Source organism: Vitis riparia, chromosome 16, assembly GCF_004353265.1.
Source record: "Vitis riparia cultivar Riparia Gloire de Montpellier isolate 1030 chromosome 16, EGFV_Vit.rip_1.0, whole genome shotgun sequence".
Lineage (NCBI taxonomy): Eukaryota > Viridiplantae > Streptophyta > Magnoliopsida > Vitales > Vitaceae > Vitis > Vitis riparia.
Genome location: NC_048446.1, coordinates 5,516,234 through 5,531,330, shown reverse-complemented (window position 1 = coordinate 5,531,330; position 15,097 = coordinate 5,516,234). Strand labels below are relative to the sequence as shown.

The window sequence follows — 15,097 nt, the reverse complement described above, 5'->3', positions numbered from 1 at the left end:
TAATTCAACCTCAAACAAATATTAAAAATATTTGCTTCTCCTTATTCAAACATTTTGTTGAGTTTGGGTTAACATACCCAATTTACATTTTTGTATATATAATTTTTCTAAAACTAGTTATCACTCTAAATGCTAAATTTATTTATAAAAATTAACTTTGAATTTTCTTGTTATAACTTCTCAATGAAATTTATGATCCTTCAAAATTTTCATAGGATGTCTTGGATGATAGATTATAACTACTAAAATCTTATTTAGACACTTTTGAATATATTTGTATTATTTAAATTTTTTAAATTTTTTAAATTTTTTTTATTTGGAAGTTATGTTTTACATATTGTCCTAAGAGTCTTCCTATTCGTAGGGCATTTGTGGAATGAAGAAAAATCAATCTGTGGCATGAGGAAAAAGCCTGTTGAACCTATTCTTTTCATGACCCTTAAGGGGGTGTTTGGTACGTCGGAATAGGGAATGGAAATAATATTTTGTTTCTTTTCCTATTTCTTAGTGGAATCAACTTGATTTCACATATAAGGGCAGCAATGAGTCTATTGTGTTGGATTCTATGTTGAGGTAAGAAATAGTAAAAATTTACTTAATGTAAATTTGATTCTATATGATAATAGTGTTAGAATGACTTGACATAAATTAGATTTGTTTATCATACAAATAATGCAACATAACTTGTTTAACCTCCGAAATAAATGAGTTAATAATATGGTTCTAAATCGTTAAACTCATTAACATGATTTCACTCATTAAATTTAAGAAGGTGGTTATAAGGTGTTTAACCTATTTAAAATTTAAAATTTATAAATGTATATATTTTAACATATAGTTGTTTTTAACTTTAAAGTTTTAATTTTTAATGAAAAAAAAAACAAATTATTTAATTTTAATTTTAATATGTTTACAATATAGAAAATAAATTTTAATTTTAATTTTATAATTTTTATTATTTTATTTTACCTAGTTATTTATTTTTTAATTAAGAGTTATTTATAATTTTTTTATTTTTCTAAATTTTAAATATGTAAAATTAATAAATTGATATAATTAACAAGTTATAAATTGGTTGTCATAACCAGGTTGTTTTTACATGACTCAATAAATTGGTTGAATGAGTTATTAACAGATTGGTTATCAATGAATTATTTTGACACAATTAAAAAAATGGGTTGAACAATCAAATTCAAACACAATTTATTTATTAAACGGGTTATACGAGTTGACATAATTATAACATGAATGCAATTACACCTAACCAAGACCTATGGGGATGCACAAATACATCGTTATGTGTCATCCTAATAAGAGCACCATGTGAGAGCCAATTAGCAACCACCATGGCACCATCAAGGGATTAACCTTAGTAGATTCTATTAAAGTAATTCACTGTAATTAAACTAACATCAAATTCATTTATGAATGTATTCACTACATTATGATTGAAAATTTTAAATATATTTTGAACTTTAAATAAAAATTAATTTTAATTACTTTTATTAAAAAAAAAAATTGTGCTTAAGCCTTAAATTTAACTTGTATCCAACAAATCAATTTAAACAAGACCAAACAAACCTTAGACAAGCTTGGTTTGGTTTTCCATCACTAAAAAGGTGGGTTTAGTTTTCACTTAAGTATAAAACTACTATATTGATTTGTTAATTTTTCCTCTAAAAAATGACCAAACCACATCTTTTTACACTCTAATTAGCTCTTGGTGAGGGAGTGAGGATCTACTTTGTAGCCTGTTCAATGAAATAATTATTGATTTATGGTATACCATTAGATTAGATTTGCTTTTGGCTATCATATTGAAAAAGATTTGAGGCCTATAAATCTTATAAAGTTGAAATTTTGTTAATACTAAAATTGTACACTTTTTTGTATAGCATAGTTTTATCATAAATTGTTATATCTAAAAATTTGTAAAGTTTTCTAAAGTTAGCATATTTATTTAAAATATTAATTTGCATGCATGATTTAACCGTATGATGTCTTTATTTTTTATTTGATATATAGCATATACTTGATTAAGATTCATATGTATTATTCCTTATTGGCTGTCAAGCTCACTTTTTTCTGATCTCTTTCAGATAATCTAGATACTAGCAAGGAGTGACATTGGTTAGGAAAGGATTGTTCATCAATTATATCTTAACTGATACATTTTCTCAAACAATCAACTTTTGTGGAATAGTTAATTAAAATTTGTATTAACATCTTCAAGTAACTATCATTTAATGCATGCTCATATGTTAAACTTTGAAGTTAAATTGAACGCCTAGTGTAATAAATAGAGGATTGAGTTAATGACTTAATTCCTTTTTTCAACCACAAATATATATATATATATATATATATATATATATATATATATATATATGGACTTCTGAAGTTAAATTGAATGTATAATAAATTGAGGATTGAGTTAGTGACTTAATTCTTGTTTTCAACCACAAATATATTAAATGTTTTTGTTTTTGTTTTTGTTTTTTTCTTTTTTTGGACTTTTTGAAGTTAAATGCATAACATAATAAATAGAGGACCAAGGGACTATTTGATAAAACTTAATACTTATCATTTAATAACTTAAGTTGACTTTAAGTTAAATGATATTTAAGTTGTTGTCTTAAAACTAATTACTTAATTTTTACTTTAAGTATTAAGATTATATGATAAAATTAATTTAAAATTTATTTTAAATCATCAAATTAATATTTTTATCCTCATAACATATAATTAGGGCAAAAGAGATTGAGTAACAATGGAGTTTGTGGAGCAATAAAAGAAATCATAGAAGTGATTAAAGCAAATATGGATAAAAATGTAAAATAAAGATGTGAACTTAAGAATAAGTTCATTGTTTTTACTTATTACTTAAAGTTGTTTTTTACTTTAAATCATATCATTTAGTTATTTTACCAAACATATTTAATTTACTTAATAATTTAAATTAAGTTATAAAGTCACTTTAAGTTATTAAGTTGGTTTACCAAGCACCCTTTAAGTTAATGACTTAATTCTTCTTTTTAACTGCAAATTATTAAACATGTTGGGTAGTTTTTAAAGTTCAAGGGTTTGTTTGGTAATTATTCTAAAAAATAGTTGTGTTTTTGAGAAAAAAGATAGAAAAGTATATTTAGCAACCAAAAAATAGAAAATGATTTTGTATTCTTGAAAATAGAAAGTATATTTTAATTAGTTTTTAAATGTTCTTACTTGTTTTCATATGATTTTTTTAAAAAGAATATATAAATATGGAGAAAAATTAAAAATAAAGCAATTTAAATAAAAGTTAGTTTTAAAACATATATAAAAACATAGCAAATAAGTTAAGAATATTAGAAGTTTATAAATATACTTTTGTTTTAAAAAATATTATAGAACAACTTTCAAAAATAATTCTCAAAAATTAATGTTCAAAATTGTTTTTAAAAACTCCAAAGAGGACCTAATGCCCTGTTTGGTAAGCGTTTTCAAAAACAATTTTTGAAAGACTAAAAGAGATGCATTTATTAGATAAAATGTCAATGTAGGCTTTGCCCGTTACTCTTATGATTCATGATAACTCGACGGATCGCATGGCCATCATGTTGACGACGCATCATTCAAACATTCCATGATTAGGAATAGACCACAATTCGGAACCTTGTCAAGGCGTCAGGGTAGAAAGCCAAATTAGGGACAAGTGGTGCCAACAAATATCACGTTGCGGGTTGTGGCACTTGTCACAGCATGGGCCTTGGCACATATCCCTAATTTGGCTTTTGACCCTGATACCTTAGCAAGGTTTCAAATTGTAGTCTATTCCTAATCATGAAATGTTATTAATCCATGGATTCATGTTGCAAATGTTTTTCCTTTGCCTTATTTGGGAACTGTTTTTTAGAACAGTTTTGTATTCTTCAGAACAAAAAAACATAAAGAATACGTTTCATAATCAAAAACTATTTTCTACTATAGTATTTTTATAGAACATCTTAAGTTGTTTTCTGCTATTTTCACTTGTTTTCTAAGGGTTGTTTTAAAAAATAATTATACAAACAAGTAGAATGATTAACAATAGAACACTAAATATAAAAATTATTTTTAAAACATATTTCAAAATATTAAAAAAAAAAAAAAAAAACAAGTTAAAAACATTTTAAATTTTCAAACCGACTTTTGTTCTACAAAAATCAAAGGAAAATTTTAAAAAACTATTCTCAAAAACTATTTTTCAAAGTTTTTTTAAAACAATTAACCAAATAGATTCTAAAAAATATTTTTAAGTTATTTTTATATTTTTAAATATATTTTAAAAATAACTTCTATATGTAATGCTTTAATTTTAATTATTTTTCATATTTATATAATTATTTTTAAAAACAACCATTTGAAAACAAATGAAATAAATTTAAAACAACTAAAAAATATTTTCTAAAGGTACCTTGGTCCTATTTGGTAAACGTTTTCGAAAATAGTTTTTAAAAACAAGTTTTAATGTTTTGTAAAACAAAAACATATTTGAAAACTTAAAATATTTTTGACATACTTTTTAAAGCTTTTAAATATGTGTTAAAAATAATTTTCATATCTAATATTTATTTTTAGTTATTTTCCATATTTGTGTAACTAATTTTTAAAACAACTAAAAAATAATTTATAAAAATATAACATTTTTTGTTTTTAAGAATAGAAAACAGAAAACAATTTTCTAATTATCAAAAATGTTTTTCTACTTTTTATTTTAAAAAATAAATAAATGTTCTCCAAAGCAGTTACCAATGCTTTTTATTTTTAATAACAAAAACTTTTTCTGTTTTCTAATTGTAAAATGTTTTTCTATTTTTTTTGTTATGGAAAACTGTTTTAAAAAATAAATACCAAATCAATCCTAATCTTCCAATTTTGATCCAATGATTAAACAACTAAACAAACAATTATAAGAAAACAAAACGTAAATAAACTGTAGTGGACATCGTTTTTATTTCCAACACAAACCTTGGTAGCCCCATAATTTGCCTGAATCCAACACATTGGAATTCTGTTGTCTTGAACTTGAACGCGTACCATCGGATCAACCACATGCAGTGAACCAGCGGAGGAGGACGGGAAGCATTAAGATTCATACAAAAATAAATCAAACAAAACAAAAAAGTCTGCATCGTCGGATCTCCTTCCTGATAAAGGATTGAAACAGAACAAACTTCTCAACACACACCGTCATGGCAACAGTGAGAGAAGAGTAGAATTGGAGAATAAGAAAGGAAGTGTGCATTGCAGCTTCCAGGCCATGTTATAAAATAACATATATGAATACTACTGCTACTTCCAAAATACTTATATGCTCTTTGTACACGCCACTTAGAAATCAAATAGACTGAAAAGAATGGAAACAGATTATAAAGTGACAGAATATCAAATCTTCAATGAGGTTTGGATGGCTGGTAATTGGTAATGTAATTAGCCCCTTCTAGTCTTACATTGCTAACACACACCCATGGAATAAGCACACACATCCACCTAAGACGAGCAGCATCCGCTCTTCTGGTTCACTGGTTGTCCTTGCAACTGAACTGATGGTGGCCTTGCATTGTTCATCGCTGGTTGACTCGCCATCCTGTGATTCAAAGTTCAAAACAACAACATACATGTTGGTTATGTATCAAGAAAGCTGTGTCCAGGCATAGTACCCCCAAGTAAAAGTAGTGAAGCTAACAAAATTCTGAGGAAAAACAATAATAATTTTGCCATCAAGGCAAAATCAAAACAATAACACAAGACACGAAACCCATGCCTGATTCATTGCATTCAAAAACCTTGGAACAATATGACCTAGATTGGTACTGTTGAACATTTCAGAAGAAAAAAAAAGGAAGTGTAAGGCTTTGATGAAATATATGATTCTAGATATGTGGGAACTGTGATGTTAATATTAATCTTCAATATCTCCTTTTAGTGAGAATAATCAAATGATAAATACATTAAACAAATTTCCTCCATTGAATAATATTAATCTCTTGTTTAAGTGTTTTATTGGACATTATTACTGTAAAAACATCAAATCACATATATAACATAAAAGAGTACCTAGTCTTGATGTCAGCAGCCATGGCCATAAAAGCCTGTTCCACATTGGTAGCATTTTTTGCACTTGTCTCCATGAATGGAATTCCAATTTCATCAGCAAATGCCTTCTCACAACAAAAAACAGCAACAATAAAAAAGGCAAAGCAGTTACAAAGTCAATTCTAGTTTTACTAGTTTGCTCCAAGAAAATAAAATAGTAGCAAGTGGAGTAGGGAAAGTTTTACCTTGGCTGTTTCATAAGACACGACTTTGTTAGCGGTGAGGTCACACTTGTTTCCAACCAGAAGCTTGTTCACATTTTCACTTGCATAACGGTCAATCTCATTCAACCATTGTTTCACATTATTGAAGCTCTCTTGGTCTGTTACATCATAAACAATCTGCCAAAAAGCCAATAACATATGGTCAAACAATTTACAGAGTACGTGATGCAACCACATGAATAAAGAAATTCAAAAAGGGAACTTGCTATACTGCACTAAAAGATGTATGAATAAGAAAAAAACTTACTATAATACCGTGTGCCCCACGATAGTAGCTGCTAGTGATTGTCCTGAAGCGTTCTTGTCCAGCGGTGTCCCACTGCATGTCCCAAATTAAAAAGAAAAAAAACCAGAGGAGCTTCAATTGCTACGTAGAAATAAAAAGCAACAAACATGAGATACCATGCAAAAAGAGATCATTCACAATCCATTAATAACACTAATGCCCATTAATCACACACATACATGCACACAGAGGATCCGATAACCATATAACTAGAAATTAGATCACCAGATCTAGGGAGGTAAAGAAACCTAGAATCCTTAAAAAAGAAATGGAAATAGCTTCCATGCTTAGAGATTCCTGGGGTGTGGTACCATGTGAAATAACCCCCAAGTGTAACCTAGTTAAGGACCCAACCAGTATCAGGGTCAGCTAAATTACAGAGACAAAATGGTGAATGAGTACCATCTGCCTGACTGGATTGATGGACAAATTTGGCAGGGTCAGAAGACAGGCAAAACCACAGAGCAACTTCTCAACCTTTTTTTTCCTCACATGGCGTCCAATTATTGTGAATGATGCAAAGAAAATTAGATTGCCACATCATAGCTAGGGCACACATCATGTACTAACAGATATTGGGAGATATTGATGTACACTGCAAACAGGAAGTCTAATTCTGTGTGTTGACCCTTTTAATTATCAAATGGATGGTAGAATTAGCTATAGTTTATAAGATAATAATTGGAGCAGGTAGGGCATTTGGAAATTACGAAGGATATGGCAGCCTTTGAGTGGGGCAAACTAGATCTGATCTAACTTGAGTCAGGCTAATGAAACTTTCCCAAGCTTGCACCCTCTCCTATTAAAGGCCTTCCACCTATCCTACAAGGGTGAGAGACTAGAGATGTCAATGAGACCGTTTCATGACAGAGCAGCACAAGCCTGACCTCAGGCTGCAAAAGAAAAAACTTCTCCAAACCTGGATCAGATTTTAGTGGGGATAGAGGCAGGAACAAATGGGGGCAGGAGTACAGCTGTAACATGTAACATGTAACATGTGCACAATTGACAGTTGTAAACCACAAACCATAGTGATTTGTAGAAGGAAGCCATTTTACAAGATCTCCTATCTGTTGCTATTTACAATGGCAGCACAAGTAGTACAGTGTAGCCTGGCCTAGCCAGTCCCAATTCACATCCCTAAACTCACCCAAATATATGCTTAGTGGGGACTGGGCAAGGGTTTACCTGTGTCTTATTGACATCTACACCAATTAGGGTCAGACACTGAGAAAGGTGAAGCTCCACCTAGGGTTGGACTATATATGAAACTTTAAAGAAATTAGGTTGGCCCAAAGCCCACTCCGACCTGGGCCCAAATCAACCTGCTTCAATTGTTGGAGGTAGAGGGCAGCAGGGAGAGTATAATGTAAGCATGGGGTCATACTTCAAAAGAAAAAAACTTGCCAGAGAGGGCTTAAGGTTCTTCAGAAACAAATATGATGCCTTTGCTTGGACTTATATTCTTAATAGATAGAAAATTGCAAAAAAAAAAAAACAATATGAAAATTATAAAAGATTAAAACATCAGGTCAGGCTGGGATTATTGTTATTATGTCCAAGGCTCACCCAAAAATTCATTAGGCCTAAAATCCAGCTTTTTCCTGCCATACAGCACTAATTCACACGCTCAAACCCAGATAAGGGTACCCAAAAGGGCTGGAGGATGGACCAGAGCAGATCAAGGGATACATGATTGACCATACCACCAAAATCCACATGTGCATGCACAAATAAATATGCACACACAAAAAGAGATAAAGGACAGACAAATATATCAAAGAAAATGCTATTCATAACTTCATGCATAATGCATTTAATCCATAGTGGAGAGGGACACGTTTCTGGAATAAATGAGCTTGCCATATTATTAGGAAATGGAAGGCAATACTGTTGTCCAACAACGTGGAGGATTAGAGCAAACATAATAGAAGTGCTCAAGTTCTCGAGTAAATAATTCTACAAGGCTGTGATTTAATCCCAAGATTAACTAAATCAGATTGGACAAGCAATGTTGGACAGCTTTGACTCCTGCTTTTGGGTCAACCAGGAGGCCTAAAGGAGCCCATATAAAAAACTCCAAGCATACTAATGTCAGTCAAGCAGAATACGTCAATCAACATCATGAGTCCCTAGATATAAACAAATCACACCCATCAATTAAAAATCAAGTTTAAAGCAAATTCCTCCCCTTCTCCCCTTCTAGACTTTTCCACTGTCCCCAATGAATCCATCCTCATATCAGTAACAGAGGAGCTCAGAGGCACAAAGTAGCTTATCCAACTTGATACAAAAGTTCAACCAAAACATGGAATTGGGATTCCACATCTAGTCATGGACTAAATCAAGACAGTGTTCAATCAAAAGTTGGACTCAACTATCACTGGGCTATGTTTCCAAAGGCAACTCGAAGCAGTTTAGCCAACTCCGTATTCTAATCCAGCCATCCATCCAAACCTGGCCCAAAAAGACTCTTTTTGCATATGATTGTGCAAGAAGAAAAGGAAAAAATGTCATGCATTGAAACTAATCAGATACTAATTCATTAGATGTCTGATCCAAAGATGTCCACTGTTTTATCTAATTCAACAGTTCCAGTTCACAGCCTATCTGCCTGGTTTAAGAAAAACAGAAGATAGAACCTTACAATTTGAAGTTTAATTGTCTTCCCATCTTGCTCCACAGTGCGTATTTTCTACAAAATAATCATTGTAAATATTATTAGAGTTAGTAACAGTCAAATTAACCTTTACTTCATAAACCTATAGAATATAGACACTTACAAAATCAACCCCAATTGTGCTTATGTAACTGTCTAGATATGAATCATCCTGTATCAAAGAGATGAAAATAATAGTCAGTTGCCTATTAAAAAAGAAAAAAGAAAATAATAGTCAGTTTGCTGAAAATAAAAAATAAATAAAATAAAATAGAAAAAAAAAATTACCCAGTCAGCCTAGCATTAAAAAAACGCAAAGAAAAGAAAGACAATATGCAATCACATTGAGGATTAGGAATTCAGCTCCACAAAAACAGTGCAGTCAAACTCAAGTATGCCTAGCAAGAGCATGTTACGGTTCTAAAAACTTTTCTTCTATTTCATGAGGCCAATTCCTAGAAATATCTTAAGAATACATCCATACAAAGAATATAAAGTAAAGAAGAAAGTGGGCTACCCCATCAAAGGCCCACATAATAACAACCAGTGTATTTTAAGTTTTTTTGCTCGATGAATAATATTGGAAGAACAAAGTATGGAATGATATATCATCAATTTCACAAAATATGGTGGTATTAGAAGAATTAAATATAGTGATTCATCAATATCACACACATGAAAGCATTGAATATTAGAGTTTCATGAATTCAACTTAACAAAATATGAGATGTTAATGCTTAGGTTCATCATAAAATGCAAAAGGTAAACTTTTTGAGTTTTAAAATTTTAACTATAATATTCAGTTTCACGTTCTAGCTCATCATATATACTTGTATGTTTGTTGATTGTTTTTTGATGTGTCATCTTTAAGTCCTAAACTTTCCAAGCTCGTCATTATTCCCCTCCCCCAAAGGAAAGAAAGAAGATCTGGAAAAGAAAAACTAATATATCAAGCAAAAAAATTCCATTAACCACCATATTCAAGGTCCACATTTAATCATTCAAATCACAACTTGCCAAAAATCCATTACAAGAATAATTTACTTAATTTTCATTAGTTCATATGTATTTGACAACATACAAGTGAATGTGTCATGTAGGATTATTTGACCTCTCCCTTTCCTTTTTGTTATCAACTTCTAACCTTGAGGTATATTCTAAACAATTTATATCACAAATTAAAAAATAAAAAATAAATAAATAAAATTCCAAATTAGATTTTCCTTAGACACAAATAAATACAGTCAAGAGGAGTTTGTAATGTTGCATCATTGTATCTTGGTATTGTGTATTGTATGTCTACTGTAAGGATACACTTAGGAGAGAGATGGATAATACATATCAACTTTCTCCCACAAAGAAAGAGTGATATCCTACCGCTGCAATGAATCATGTATCGGAAGTTTCTAACATCTATGCTGAGGAAGAAAACAAATTAACCAAACCTGAAAAATAAACATCATCCCAGCCAGGATGGCCTAGGACACAGCACCACTCCTATCAACATTTATGGAGCCGTCTTTGTTACATGCTAAATGGTAGGACTATGGTTTTCATCTAAATTGTTTCAGAGAGACAATTATATTTTGGATGAATCAACTCCAAACTTCATAATAGTCAGCATTTCCAAAATTGTTATTACCACAGTTTTTATTTGGATAGAAAATACATTCATAACATATCATTTACTAAGTAAGCATTGAACACTAAGCTAAAACTCTTCCTTTATAGTCACTTATATAAGATATCCAACGTCAATTATATGCAGTCTATGATTATGTTTATATGGACTCAATATTTTGATATAAACTAGACAAGGCCCATAAATTGTTGGGGGACCACTGTCACATCATCGACAAATTCACTTTTGAACATAGAATTAAACATGACATTTTTTTAACGATTCATAGTTTACTTACAATTTGATGAGCAAGCAAGTGATACATTGTCTATGATTATATTTATATGAACTCAACATTTTGATATAAACTGGACAAGACCCATAAATTGTGGGGGGACCACTGTCACATCATAGACAAATTCACTTTGAACATATAATTAAACATGACATTTTTTTAACAATTCATAGTTTACTTACAATTTGATGAGCAAGCACGTGATGCATTGCTTCCCAATGAGTAATACATTAATTAAAAGGGAGAAATTGATAAAAATAAAACAAATAGTATTTTAACAGCTTACAGCAAATCTCAGCAGAAGGCACGATTTGCCAACTCCAGAATCCCCAATTAGCAAAAGCTTGAACAAGTAGTCACTGCAAAAGAGAACATGAAGAAAATAAAAGTTATCTTTTCTTTTTGTACCTAATCGCAGGATATGTAAAAAGACCTTGTCATCCAATCTACCTATCCATCTATCCATCCATAGGACATCCGGAAGACCTTATGTGTAAATGGTTAAGAATTCATTCCAGCACGAGGATTGAGTGAGGTTTAAGGTTCTCATGTTCTTACTGGTAACCCCGGTGAGAGAGAGATTCTCAAACAAACCCCCACCCCAAAAAAAATAATAATAAATAAACAAAATAAAATAAAATAAAGGAAATGAGCAGAAACTGTCTCTTGAAAAAAAGAATTCGTATAGATTTTCCCAGAACCCCAGTCTTCTTTCCTTCGCCCATTTAATTCAGAAACCAAACAGTGATAGATCTCCTTCCAACAACTCATCAAAATCAACCAAAACATTCGGATCTAGCTAAGCGATCCTGATCTAAGATCATAATCAAAATACAACATCCTTTAACCCAAGACCAACTCAAACCCAAACCCGAACCCGAAAAATCACCCGAAAAATCAGGCAACGGATTAAAAAAATTTCAATCACAGAAACAAACCCTAATTTTACGATGTATACACAAATCACGAATTTCCAAAACTGAAACAAATATAAACCAGAAACACAAAAATAATTTGTTTTTTTAAAACAAAAAAAGCCTAAATTCGCCCATTATATTACATCACATACGAATTCAAAAATAAGAATTTTGTTTCCATTTTCCAGGCAACCAAACAAGAGGTTGAGAAAAGAGATCTGAGACTTACTATTCTTGATTCATGACTGCGATCTGTGAAAGATGACGATGAGTGAACCAAGAGTTGACCGGAGTTTGACCGGTCCGGTCGGATCTGAGAGGGGAAGAAAGGGGAGCAGACGGGAGGAATGGAAAGGGGGATTTTGAAAGGGAATATGGACAAACAGAAAATCAATCGTAAATGAGCCGAAAAGTTGGTGCTGGCTTTACATTTATAGTTTTTCCAGCTTCTGCCGTCTCTATTTTTTTATTTTATTTTTATCTTTTTTCTGTTTCACACAAGTTTCCGTTTAGAATGACCCTATAATCCTCTCATAAAAGGGATGAGGTGAGGTTTAGGTTAGGTTTTTAGGTAATTTGAACTAACATATGACAGGTAGTATGAATTTAGGAGGTAATAATTTGGACTAATACATATTGTACAAAGAGTAATTTATGATTTGTTAGGTAATTTTTTCCTAAATAATTCTTAAAATTAATTTTTAATTATTTTCAAAAATAAAATTTTGTTTGGAACTTAAATATTAAAAATATTTTTTATAAAAGTTTCTAAAATATTATTTTATGATTATATTTGGTTATCGGAAATTACAAAAAAAAATATTAAAAAAATTATTTCTGATATTTGATTTTACAATAAAAAAATATAAAAAAGAAATCAAATATAATACAAATTAGTTAAAAATTTATGTATTTAAAAATTATTTAATCTTTATATTAAGAATTATTTAATTAAAAGTGTCACTGAAAATCCAAATTTGGAAATTTAACCCTTTATCTCTATTTGACATCTTTTCCACAAAAATACCCTTATTTTTTCTTATAAAAATAACTTTTCTTTTATAACTTACATATAAATAATTGAAATGATATAGGGTATTTATGTAAAAAAAAAAAAAAAGGTTATTTTTCAAGTAAAAACATAAAAAATGTTAGATTTACAATTTTAGGATTATTTCGTCCCTTTTAACCAATTAATTATTACATTAAAAAGTTAAAACAAATTAAATAAACTTGCAAAGTATAAAAATAATTTATTAACTTTAAATATGTTTTTTTATTTTTTTCACTTTTTATTTTCTTTTATTTTTCTTTCCTTGCATTTCCCTTAAATTTTTGAAAATCAAATATATCATATATTTTTAACTCTTATGCCGAACACATTCAACAAACTAAAATTGAAAATACATCAAGCGTACTTAAAAAGTAAGCTATTTTCAATACATTTTTTTTTTAAGAATATATATATATATATAAAGATTTTGTCGAATATGTTTTTGAAAAATATTTTTTAAAACAATTTACAAACATACCCTGTTCATTTTTAAGTGAAATTATTATTTAGAACTTGAGGTTGCACACATATGACAACATAAAGTAACTATACTCAATAATGATGCATACTTGTTATTTCTTGTGTTTTATGTGATGATTGCTTTTTAGTTTTTCATTTTTTTTTAAATTTGATAATCGATGAACCTTATATAGTCAAACCCTTAAGATTTTTCATAAAAACTCAAACCACCTTGAATCTTTCATGACCAAGCCCTTAGGACTCTCCATAGGGACCCAAATCATCCCAAACCTTCCATAACCAAGTCCTTAAAACTCTCCATGTGGACTCAAACCTCGAGGTGTTGATCGTCCCACAACAACTAATACCGAATAAATTTAGGGTATTGCTCTTGAGTTTATTATCCATGTAGAAAAATATTAATGTTAGGTATTTCAAAATAACAAAAAGCATGACCAATAGCGAGATGTTGTTGCATGCATACAATTTTTCTTCTAGTAATTCTAATTGTTTTATATTTCTTTTATTTCTCATCCTTAGATTTACTATTTTTTAAAAGTGTCTTTAACTTTTTAGGTTTATTATTTTTTTAGTTCTTAGGTATTGAGATCTCCAAGGTTCTCATTTTGCTTCTTAGTAGGTCCATTTAAATCTTCTTTAAATTGGAGCTAAAATTTTAAATGATTAAGGAAATTACAATAGTGAGAAACAAAAATGAGAACAGTTGGGCTGAGTCATAGGAATGTCAATTTCTTTAAGGGAATTTAGGGCTTTATGATTTGAAAAAATAGAAATTCATGTGGTAGAATTCTACTATATATACTTTCTATCCCTTTGAAAATCAGAAATTGACATAGTAGACTACTCTTTAACTTGTCCCCTCTCGGACATAATAGCCAAATTATTTGTTGTATAGCTCATATCAATCTACTCAAAATGATAGAGCTTAAAACTTCATAAAATAACACATTTTCTCACCATGTCCCATAGGATTACAAAACCACTCAAACAAATAAACACCACATTAGGCCCAAAGCAAACAATTCATATATGGGATAGAGCAGGTAGTTATTGACCGGTATTTTACTTCTTTTTTGTAAAAGATTACTAAAGCCTAATTACATAGTGATCTTGGTGATGTTTAAAACTCAGTATTCATTTGGTAGATTCTCCTTAGTTACTAATCATATAGGATTACACTAGGAAGATCATTGATCACAATCCCTTATGTATCAAAGGACCCCTAGCATGCATCCTATGTATCTCTATCTCTAATAGGTACAACTTAGCAAAGAATTAATCTTACATACAAAATTTAAAGATTAGAAAATTACTACCATGGAAAGATATCATCTTTTCTTATCATCCCTCTCCCTTAGATCATTTGCCTTCATTGCTACATCCCTAGTGAGAGGATTTAACCATGCATTGAATTAAATTGATTCATAAGAGATTTTATTGAAAA

At 30.0% G+C, this 15,097-nt stretch overlaps 1 protein-coding gene across 1 annotated transcript; it reads right to left on the bottom strand.

Annotated features, from left to right (window-relative positions):
• Positions 1 to 5,179: 5,179 nt before the first annotated feature.
• On the bottom strand, positions 5,180 to 12,518 carry LOC117933992 (GTP-binding protein YPTM2-like). Its single transcript, XM_034855581.1, has 8 exons — positions 12,349 to 12,518; positions 11,489 to 11,561; positions 9,411 to 9,458; positions 9,275 to 9,322; positions 6,589 to 6,660; positions 6,303 to 6,458; positions 6,079 to 6,182; positions 5,180 to 5,608 (listed from the first exon to the last, which is right to left on the bottom strand). Exons 1-8 carry the CDS (start codon positions 12,360 to 12,362, stop codon positions 5,512 to 5,514), a joined length of 612 nt encoding a protein of 203 aa, XP_034711472.1. The 5' UTR covers positions 12,363 to 12,518; the 3' UTR covers positions 5,180 to 5,511.
• Between the last annotated feature and the right edge of the window lie 2,579 nt (positions 12,519 to 15,097).

Excerpts from the sequence above, each read along its gene's own strand:
- LOC117933992 (XM_034855581.1), bottom strand. Across the intron at positions 6,661-9,274 it reads AGACAATTAAACTTCAAATT|TGGGACACCGCTGGACAAGA; the intron begins GTAAGGTTCTAT and ends TGGGACATGCAG. Across the intron at positions 5,609-6,078 it reads GCTGCTGACATCAAGACTAG|GATGGCGAGTCAACCAGCGA; the intron begins GTACTCTTTTAT and ends TTTGAATCACAG.